At 34.2% G+C, this 12,046-nt stretch overlaps 1 protein-coding gene across 8 annotated transcripts in view; it reads left to right on the top strand.

The window, feature by feature from the left end:
• Positions 1-12,046, top strand: part of LOC117399346 (oxysterol-binding protein-related protein 3-like) — a 70,126-nt gene that overhangs the window by 56,124 nt on the left and 1,956 nt on the right. For all 8 annotated transcript variants that reach the window (XM_059021816.1, XM_059021825.1, XM_034920602.2 and 5 more), the window contains 8 exons: positions 366-613; positions 2,490-2,627; positions 4,013-4,076; positions 4,422-4,500; positions 5,002-5,146; positions 6,406-6,550; positions 9,911-10,037; positions 11,730-11,852. In XM_059021816.1, coding sequence (XP_058877799.1) covers positions 366-613; positions 2,490-2,627; positions 4,013-4,076; positions 4,422-4,500; positions 5,002-5,146; positions 6,406-6,550; positions 9,911-10,037; positions 11,730-11,852 — 1,069 coding nt within the window. The remainder of the gene's footprint in view (positions 1-365; positions 614-2,489; positions 2,628-4,012; positions 4,077-4,421; positions 4,501-5,001; positions 5,147-6,405; positions 6,551-9,910; positions 10,038-11,729; positions 11,853-12,046) is intronic.

Genomic DNA, 12,046 nt, shown 5'->3' on the forward strand with positions numbered 1-12,046 from the left:
AATGTTTGTAACAAACATGATTTTAAGAACTTGTGTTGTTACTAGCTTTGTCCTCCACTGATAAGGTGGCAATATTGGAATGATAGCTTACTTCTATTGTGGTGAGCAGGTAGATTTTGATTCCTGCAGTCTTTTGAAAACGAGTCAGTGTTATTTGATGGTTGGAATTGTATTTCTGGTATGTAAATCGCTCAGGAAACCCATCTAGGGAACACCACGTTTTCTGGTAAAAGTTTATAATTGGGGGGGAAAACAATGCACATACAACACTATTAACACAAGTTTAAAGTCTGATACTGGATCTTTAAGAAAGTCACATGAAATGTTGTTGTTGTAAGTGTCCCCTGGTCTTGTCCTTTGTTCAGGCTGTGTTCAGAATGGATCCCCTCAGCCGTTCCGGAGGCGCTTCTGCTTGCCTGCTCCAGGCCCCGACACCAGCAATATCAGCCTGTGGAACATCCTGAGGAACAACATCGGAAAAGACCTGTCCAAGGTGGCCATGCCTGTCCAGCTGAATGAACCCCTGAACACCTTGCAGCGTCTGTGTGAGGAGCTGGAGTACAGCGAGCTGCTGGACACGGCTGCAGAGACACAGGATCCATTCCAGCGCATGGTAAGGGCTTTATTTATTCAATACTTTCTCTCATAATCCACCATCTCGTTCATGCCTGGCATCCTGGGGGGGACAGCAACCACACACAATCCACTTTCATCTTTCGAACATTACAGACACACACACACACAACTGTGGCCAAAGGTTTTGCGCATCACCTTAGAATTGTATGATTGAGACATAATAAAAAAAAGATTTGAACACCATTTTCTATTTAACGTCATGTAATCAAAGAAACTACAAAATTATATTGCAAAAGTCTACCGGAAGCCATAATAGTAGTACAGGCATTTCATATTGGATTTTGAATTATCACATTTTTTTAATTTTTTGTCTTTTTCATGTATGGAAAACTACAAAATAGTATGTAATTCAATAGGTTAAAGTGACATTATTCAGCAGGTTTCATTCAACTTTATGAAGCAACATTAGTTAGGGTGATGCAAAACTTTTGGCCATAGCTGTATACTCTGAAATGTAATAGCAACAAATCAAAGATACGCACTAAATATTAAAAACAGTCCGTTTTTCTTTTAATTATTCTTTTTTTTAATTCTGATTGCTGAAACCGGATCACTTCAGTGATGCGATTAAATACAGTTATAAAAAGTCTGAGTGCTGCCTAAAACAGTGGGGTTTCCCACCACAGTATTATGGGATTATACAGTTCAAACAGCATAACCCATGGCCAAAGAGATGGAAAATGTGTGGAAGCAGAAAACTGGTTCTATAAAGTCTTTTTTATTTTTTAGAAATAATATACATTTCATTTGCAATGTGTGTTTTTAATGTTTCCAGAAATTAAAATAATATATGTATCTAGGTTAGGAAAAAACTTTGAGTCTGTTGATATATCTAAATGTGTTGTAAGTGGAGGCTCAGTGCACAACTGGATAGCGTTGGTTAATCCTTACTGGATAATTGAAGCAGACAGATGCTTTTATTATGTTGTTTTGTTTTTTTGCAGAATTGGTTCAAATGGCATAGCCTCATTATTCTTTGAGTGGGCATAGTCTCTCACTTACCTGTAGATCTCTGTTCCAGTGTATCTGCAAATCCCCTTGACTCAGCAGCTCATGCATTCACTGCAGCGGATTTGAAAATGTGTTTGGGGTGGGAGTGAGGAAAAGAAAACAAGAAGAGATTTTCTTATTATAAATCTGTAATAATGCAATACACTTAAGACGAGATCAATTGATTATCTAAGAAAAGAAAGCTTTTTTTTGCCATTATGATGTTGAATTTGTCAGATGACAGCTGACACATCCATCCCTCATTTTAGTGCATTTCTATATCCTGTCCACATTCTCAAAAACAAGTGATTTACAGTTTGCAAATCTTCCAGTTCCAATGGAAAGCCCCATTGTGTTGATATTGAGAACCTGCAAAACAATATTTTGAGATGTTAAGAATTACTTGATGATGCCCTTCAAAGTGGTGGGGATTGCTTTTGATGATATTGATATTTGTATCGCATCATTCCGTTTGCAATTATCAGTTGTAATGGCTTTTTAGCTCACAGCTGTGCAAAGCGTGATAGTGTTACGTACAAGAAAGGTCAAATGAAAGCTGTTGTGAATGAAGCTGGTTGGTCTTGGCTCCTGGCTATGATACCCTGCGGAGGATGCTTATCCCAGGAGGCAGGGAAATGTTTGAGATGGCTGTGAATGTCATTCAAATATAGTTTTATTAATATACTTGCAAAGAAACTCGTGTGGTGGTGTTTCAAATGTGCAGTAACTAGTATTCTGTTTTTTTAAACAAATATGTATATCCCTACTGTGTGTCCAGTCAGCAGTCATTCGTTGACACCGCAGACTTTTTTGTATCATAAAAGTGACTTTTATATAAAGAGGTTTTTTTTAAATCTCTCCAGGTGTATATAGCTACTTTTGCAATATCTGCGTATGCCTCCAGTTACTACCGAGCTGGGAGTAAACCATTTAACCCCGTGCTTGGAGAGACGTATGAATGTGAAAGGAAAGATAAAGGCTTCAGGTGCATTGCAGAACAGGTACTGTTTTCTTTCTTTTTTTTATCTCTCCACTTAATTTAACACTATGGGTCATATTTTTAAGATGTTCATTCCAGTCTTTAAAAAGCACATGGCAAAGCTGTAACCAAACCACTAAATCTATAATTTTAAAGGTGTCTTCAGTCTCGCAGTTTCTTTTTTCATAGAAAAATAGGAAATTAAAGATCAGAGTAAATGGTTAGAACATTTTCCCTATGCTTGTTGTGAATAACATCAAATTACATTTACATTTTTTTTTTAAATACTGTTTAACTGATATAAATAGCAATGGTATTAAGTACCCTATCATCTCAAAACAACTTTCCAAACTTTATTTGACATGTAATTTTTTCTGTTTTGGCTTCCACTGATTGAGGTATTTAATCCCAGTGCTGTTTTAGATCCATTGAAAGCAATGTCTCTGCACTTGATCTCAATATTGTCATTCATGTGGATGTATTGCTCTTTTGATGGTTTGTGTTGTTGAATAGGTTTAATCACAAACGCTATTTGTTTCAAAGGTCAAGTAGTAACTGAAAACAAATTGCTTTGTAAATCTCATTATTACAATTCAGCTAAGTGTGTGTTGGTGTTCCTGTTAAATATTTATATCAGTTATAATTAAACATTCTTTGTTTTGGCCTCATTTTGGCTGTGGTTTTACATGCAAAAGCATGTTAATCACATGCCAATGAGAATGTCACTGACTCTGTAGAGCCCTTTTTAGAGTAGTGGAAGGCAGGGGGATTTTGATCTGAATAGAAAAATGATAGTTATTTTTTTGTAAAATATTGAAGATTACACCTTATTTAGATAAGAGACAATTTTGTTGCGTATGGTGCACTGTTTGCTTTCCTGCGTGGACGTCTTGGACATAAATCTGCACTTTCAGCAGACTGGAAATGGGACATAGAGAGATTTCAGTAAACAGTGATTACGTAAAATCAGGACAAATGTATACAAGTAATTGCTAACATGTTCTGAGAAACAGAAGTGGGGAGTCCATGTGAATCTTTATTTATGTTAATAGAGGAAGCACAATATGATAAATCAACATGAGAAGGTGTTTTCACGTAACTGTCTGTCCCAACATGTTACGTGAAAACAAAAGTCTCTTGTGAGATAGAAATAAGAATACCAGTTTCACAAATAACATACATGGTTTATAAATTCTATATCGTTTTTTCAGACTAGATTCAAACTAGTTAGATAAAAGTATTGAAACCCAGAATAGTTGTAGGAATGATTTCTGTATATTTCAGAATGATACATTAGAAAGCCCATTGCTTACTGTCAGCAAATGAACACTGTGTTTCTTAGTTAAGGTACCTGTATTAAACCCTCTGTTATTTTAAGGCATTTGTTTATTTTTGTATATATTTTAGGTTAGCCATCACCCACCAATATCTGCTTGCCACACTGAATCTGAAAACTTTGTCTTTTGGCAAGGTAAGTATTTATAACCTTTGCAGAACCTTTTAAGGGTTTTAATAATACAGTACTTTACATGTTGTTGTTGTTATTGTTGTTGTTGTTGTTGTTGTTGTTGACTACCCCCACTCTCTGTACAATAAATTGCAACAAGAAATTGCTTGCTTGAGTACTTCAGAAGAAGTCTTTTAGTTCTCTATTAGGTCAAATGGATTTTTAAAGGAAGAGACACAAATGATGTACAATAGTAAATAATACGTTTCCGTAGAATATTTCTCATTTAATGGAATACAATGGCAATTCATATGTAAAGGAGGGTGTATGTAAAGGACTTTCGATACAGATTAAAACTTTCTATTTCAGATATGAGATGGAAAAATAAATTTTGGGGAAAGTCCATGGAAATCGTCCCGGTTGGAACAACACACGTGATGCTGCCCAAGTAAGTTAAAAACTTCCGAGATGACGACTGGAGTTTTTAGGTTGTTTTTTGGTCTGGCTGATCTACATCAGTTTAGTTGTGCTATCACTGCTCACTTTTTGTGAAATTAAAGTTTTGTTTTGTAGACGGTGTATATAAAATTCTGTGAAAACACAATATTTCATACAAACTGAAAGATATATTCTGTATTGCCTATACGCATTAGAGTACTTACTATAGCTAAAAAAAATATGAAAGATACACTGGGGGAAATTCAACTGGTCCAAAGAGTGACAGATCTAAATACTAAATCATTCAATTTGGAAAAACCACCTCATCTTCCTATGCGTGTGATTGCCTTGCAAGTGTATTTTTATTTTTAAAAGTAAGTACAACTGACAGGTTTGGGTTTAGTTTAATATTTAAACTGTTAATAGTCTAAAGATCAGTTTGTTAAAATCATTTTGAAAGTGGTAGCTGTATCCACTGTTCTGCTGCTGATACCTGTCCATTGATTTCTAGGTTTGGAGACCACTATGAGTGGAATAAGATCACGTCCTGTATACACAACATCCTGAGTGGCCAGAGGTGGATAGAGCACTATGGAGAGATTTCTATCAGAAATTCAAACAGTGACATCTGTCAATGCAAAGTGACATTTATCAAGGTACAATAAGAGACAACCTGTATTGTTTTCATATGGATTCACCATTACTGAAAATTGAGCCTAAGAACATTGGGAATTAGTGGTGTGTTAAACAAACACAATTCCAGAACTTCTCAGATAATGACAATATACATGTGAAGCCTTTTTCCTTGATGTATTTGTCAGGTTTATAGTAACTACTGCTGTTTAGCTATCGTGGATTAAGATAAATAAACTTACAAATCCTCACCCTTGCTTTATGGTCAAAGTGCTCCAAAGCCCCTCTGCTGGTGGATTACTCTGAATATTATTCTATAATATTAAAGCATATGTTACGGTAAAAGTCTGAATTTGGTCAATCTTAAGTTTTACCAGTAAATATCAACATTTACCAAATAAGGTGGTAACTGTCCAAAATGATGAAGAAATAGATTGCTTTTCAGACATTTACCGGTGAATCTTATGATTTAACAAAGTATATTGGCAAATGCAGGTGTATCATTGAAGAATGTATTTATTCCTGCAGATAAATGGTCAATTAACAATATAATCATTAATGTCGAACAATATATGTATTTCTGTATACACATTTTCCGTTAACAAAATTATCATTAATGTAGAAGAAAATATATGTATTTCTGCATACAGATGTTTAATTAACACAAAACATTGTCGAACAATATATTTATTTCTGCAGACACATTTTCCAGTAACAAAATAATCATTAATGAGCTTACAGTGATGCACAATTGAGCAATTTAAACTTGTTCAACATAGTATTGAACAATATTGTGATCCACTTACGTAGAACAACCAACATTCTGGTAAATTTGTGTATAAAACAATTCACAATGGTGTTGAAGGGTATTATACTGCAGATAACATTGTTATATTAAATGCAAATTAAATCATTTCAGACTTTTTGTTTTTTCAACAATCACTCACCAAAAAGAGGCTGCTTAGAAACAATTGACTTGTCATGTTGGCAACTACAGAAATGTGCTAAAGCGATTCACTTTTGGTCATTAGCCAAAGCCACTTGGTTATTCCGGTAAATGTCCGAAGTAAAGAGTTATCATCTTTATTTTGGACATTTACCGATTTACTTGGTAATATAGAGACTTTTACCGTAACACCTACAATATCTCCAATTTTAGAAGTTAATGTTATTAAATATTATTGGTTATATTAATTATTTAAATAATACCTAAGTCTTCAAATCTTCTATTAGTCAAAAGTGCTCTTTTCAATGCAAACTTTTTTTTAAATGCAACTTTAAGGCAAAATACTGGAACTCAGATGTGAATGGAGTTGAAGGGACAATAACAGATGGTAATGGGAAAGTAGTGCAGCGACTGTTTGGAAAATGGCACGAAGGCGTGTACTGTGGGGTGCCACCTTCAGCCAATTGTGTTTGGAGACCAAGTAAGTAGAAGCAGGGCATGAGTGCATTGTGAACTGCTTTATCTAAAAGGAAGGAAGAGCTGAACATAACTAGAAATAAAACAGCACAACTCTGGCTAACTTCATTCAGATGAATTTTCTTTCAAAACTTGTACAAACTGCCCTGGAGCAAATGCTTATTAAATCGGATGTGGAGTGTTGTTATTCAGTTAGGCTGTGTTTGTTTTAAATCTCACTCCACTCATAAAAGTGCTGAGTGCCTTAAGACATTTAAATAATGTATGTGTTTTACAAATTGAAAAATAAAACGATGCAGTATACGATGCAATAAAACGATGCAATAAAACTATGCATTATACGATGCAATAAACCGATGCATTATACGATGCAATAAAACGATGCATTATACGATGCAATAAAATGATGCATTATACGATGCAATAAAACGATGCATTATACGATGCATTATACGACGCAATAAAACGATGCATTATACGATGCAATAAAACGATGCATTATACGATGCAATAAAACGATGCATTATACGATGCAATAAAATGATGCATTATACGATGCAATAAAACGATGCATTATACGATGCAATAAAACGATGCATTATACGACGCAATAAAACGATGCATTATACGATGCAATAAAACGATGCATTATACGATGCAATAAAATGATGCATTATACGATGCAATAAAACGATGCATTATATGATGCATTATATGATGCAATATACGATGCAATAAAACGATGCATTATACGATGCAATAAAACGATGCATTATACAATGCAATAAAATGATGCATTATACGACGCAATAAAACGATGCATTATACGATGCAATAAAACGATGCATTATACGATGCAATAAAACGATGCATTATACGATGCAATAAAACGATGCATTATACGATGCATTATACGACGCAATAAAACGATGCATTATACGATGCATTATACGATGCAATAAAACGATGCATTATACGATGCAATAAAACGATGCATTATATGATGCAATATACGATGCAATAAAACGATGCATTATACAATGCAATAAAACGATGCATTATACGACGCAATAAAACGATGCATTATACGATGCAATAAAATGATGCATTATACGATGCAATAAAACGATGCATTATACGATGCAATAAAACGATGCATTATACGATGCAATAAAACGATGCATTATATGATGCAATATACGATGCAATAAAACGATGCATTATACGATGCAATAAAACGATGCATTATACAATGCAATAAAATGATGCATTATACGACGCAATAAAACGATGCATTATACGATGCATTATACGACGCAATAAAACGATGCATTATACGATGCAATAAAACGATGCATTATACGATGCAATAAAACGATGCATTATACGATGCATTATACGACGCAATAAAACGATGCATTATACGATGCATTATACGATGCAATAAAACGATGCATTATACGATGCAATAAAACGATGCATTATACGATGCAATAAAATGATGCATTATACGATGCAATAAAACGATGCATTATACGATGCAATAAAACGATGCATTATACGATGCAATAAAACGATGCATTATATGATGCAATATACGATGCAATAAAACGATGCATTATACAATGCAATAAAACGATGCATTATACGACGCAATAAAACGATGCATTATACGATGCAATAAAATGATGCATTATACGATGCAATAAAACGATGCATTATACGATGCAATAAAACGATGCATTATACGATGCAATAAAACGATGCATTATATGATGCAATATACGATGCAATAAAACGATGCATTATACAATGCAATAAAACGATGCATTATACGACGCAATAAAACGATGCATTATACGATGCAATAAAACGATGCATTATATGATGCAATAAAACGATGCATTATATGATGCAATATACGATGCAATAAAACGATGCATTATACAATGCAATAAAACGATGCATTATACGACGCAATAAAACGATGCATTATACGATGCAATAAAACGATGCATTATACGATGCAATAAAACGATGCATTATACAATGCAATAAAATGATGCATTATACGACGCAATAAAACGATGCATTATACGATGCAATAAAACGATGCATTATACGATGCAATAAAATGATGCATTATACGATGCAATAAAACGATGCATTATACGATGCATTATACGACGCAATAAAACGATGCATTATACGATGCAATAAAACGATGCATTATATGATGCAATAAAACGATGCATTATATGATGCAATATACGATGCAATAAAACGATGCATTATACAATGCAATAAAACGATGCATTATACGACGCAATAAAACGATGCATTATACGATGCAATAAAACGATGCATTATACGACGCAATAAAACGATGCATTATACAATGCAATAAAATGATGCATTATACGACGCAATAAAACGATGCATTATACGATGCAATAAAACGATGCATTATACGATGCAATAAAACGATGCATTATACGATGCAATAAAACGATGCATTATACGATGCAATAAAACAATGCATTATACGTCGGGCGTTTGATTTTTGGGTGAAATTTGTTTCCAAGTTCGGGTGAATGCTTTTTTAAAAATCAGTAGAATTATTTAATGTAAAAATCAATTGAAATTGGGTGGATTTTTTAATATATATAATCAAGAAATAAATAAACAAAATCTTAAGGACAAAGTTGTGGTCAGCAGTTTAAATCCTCAGCATGTGTATATTTCCACACATTGGGGTATGCAAACTTGACAACTCTCCCATCTCTCTCTTTCGCTCTCACACACACACATACTGTATATGGAGGCATTTCTCTGTTCCAATCAAGTTTTATTTTGTAGTGGAGTTGCAAGTATAATTGCACACAGAACATACGGGAAAACTAAACAACTTTACTCCATGCTGTTTTACAAAGAGAAATGATCGACTGTTACATCTGAATGATCTTGGCTTAAACACACACTCATAAAACAAATAACTGGGAAAAAAGTGTGCAAAAAAAGGAAAAACCTTAAAGCTATATTGCTGTAATTTTGAAATTATATATATATATATATATTACACTAAGAAGCCACATTTTTCTAATAGGTAAATCATCTTACCGTCATCGGCGCCAGTTCTGCTCTGTTGCATTTGAATCACAGACAACTGCGCATGCGTTTATACATATACAGTATGCATTTAAACTGAATGCAGGAAAAAGGATTTGGGTAAAACCCAAAAATCAGACGCCCTAATTATACAATGCAATAAAACGAGTCAGGCACGCAAGCAAGCAGATGAGTACTACTGTAGATATCAATTGATTCTGTTACAGCGAGTCAATAATTCATTCTTTTTGTCCAGATCCCATGCCTAATGACTTTGAACAGTACTATGGATTCACCAAGTTTGCACTAGAGTTAAATGAACTGGACCCTGCAACAAAGCTGCTGCTGCCACCGACTGACACCAGATTCAGGCAAGACCAAAGGTGAGACAGAGTTTGCTTATTAGATTTAAAAAAAAAAACAAAAAAAAAAAAACACACACACGTTATCTACATCTATAAATACAACTGCCCACTACTGAAGTGATTGATCAGTTCCTCTGTTTGGCCACTGGGTGTCACTCATGGTTTCAGTTTTAGTTTGTGTGTGTGTGTAGTGGATTGTACTTCAAGTATTTTTTGGAGAAATTTGCTTCTGAAACAGACTGTTTTGAAACCCTGTGCTGGTAACAGCTTGAGTTTAAAGATTTTGATGATCGGACTGCTCTGAAGGAGTGCCAGCACTACAGCAGGTATTTTCTGCACTGTAGAACACTGATCGAGAAAAGTAAGTATCCACAGTTATGATTAAAAAAAAAAAAAAAAAAAAAAAAAAATACACATCATCCATACAAACACTTCCAATGTGCAAAGTGCAATTTTACAGCTTCGTTGCATGTGATGTTTTCAGCTTGGTGTTCTTCTACAGTATTGAAGTGTTTATTTGGTGAGTTTCATAACGTAAAGCTGTGCAGAAATTTGACGTGGAGCACTCTTACATGATTTATTTTAATGTGCCATTCATTTGAATCTGTTCTTTCGAGCATATTTTTTATCCTCTTTGTTGAAGGAGTGGCATGTTGATACTAATTTGCATACAATTTACTGATGGGATCAGATTTTTTTTTTTTTAGGATTTGTGCTTCAACACTGATGTGTCACAGAAGTGTTAAACTCAAGAGTTTATCCTGGCATGGTTTACATCCTAATACTCAAACATGCAGTGGGCTATATCAGATTACTCTAGTCTGGGAGCATTGCAGAATACCTTTAGAATAAAGTAATTTGCGGCAGTTGTAAATAATTTATTTAGCAAATAAATAAATAAATCTATTGCATGGCTAACACATCACTGCAAGTCTGTTTTAAGTTGTTTTGAAATGGGACATTAGTCATCCACAGCACATAGAAGAGTCTGTTGTATGTCCATGTGGAATAATTTACACCAAAAGTTTCACCAAATCTGGACAAGTGGCTCCGAAGGTGTACTTTAACTTGAACTTGGTTTTATTTGGAAGCAAAGTTATTGGAGGGTGCAACTGTAATCTGTATAATAAGTTTTCAGGATAGCTATGTCAGTCAATAGTGAAAACAAATAATGCTTGTCTTTATAAACTTTGAAATATTTCATTTCCACTACTGAGGGAAAAGAGACAGACGACATAGCAAGGATTCCAGCACCAATCTTGGCAATCTGATTTGGCAAGAAATTAAAGAAATGTGGGGTTTTGAAAATGATGCTTATGGGGGTGGAAGTAGAGAAAGACTTTATTGTTGCGACACACGAAAAAACATAACGTTTTACTGCCAGCTAAACCTGGTGACCATTAACCACATGCTATAAAGTCTGATTATAATCAGCCCTGACCTCCAAAATTAAATGTCTTGATCTTGAAATGGTAATGTTGCACCAATATTGTAGAAACAAAAAACAAAATTCATGTATGGTAACTTGTAAGATATTTAATACCAGTTACTGAAAAGACAGTTTACCAAATGCTTAGGTTTCTGACAAACATGACTAGAAATCTTTTTTTTTTTTTTTTTTTTTTTTTTAAAACCTTATACCAGAGATTAGATGAAATGATATGTACTGTACACATCTGTTTTATAGATTTTTTATCCTCTTGTTTGTAGGCTACTTGAGGAAGGGAATGTAGAATTAGCAGAAGAGCAGAAACAAAGAATTGAACACCTTCAGAGAGAGCGGAGGAGAGTTCTGGAGGAAAACAATATGACACATCAACCTCGTTTTTTCAGGTATTAAACAGCTCTGCCTTTTAATACTGCTTATAATAAATGCATGTTGTGCTTTGTGGATCCTGTATTTAGGAAAAACACATTTTCTGAAGTTCTGTAAACAAATCAAATTGGGAGCTCAGAGGATTATTCTACATTAACCATTTTTTCCATTTAAATCGAAGCAGGTAGGAGTAAGATTTAAAGAAAGTTTT

Source organism: Acipenser ruthenus, chromosome 4 (assembly GCF_902713425.1).
Source record: "Acipenser ruthenus chromosome 4, fAciRut3.2 maternal haplotype, whole genome shotgun sequence".
Lineage (NCBI taxonomy): Eukaryota > Metazoa > Chordata > Actinopteri > Acipenseriformes > Acipenseridae > Acipenser > Acipenser ruthenus.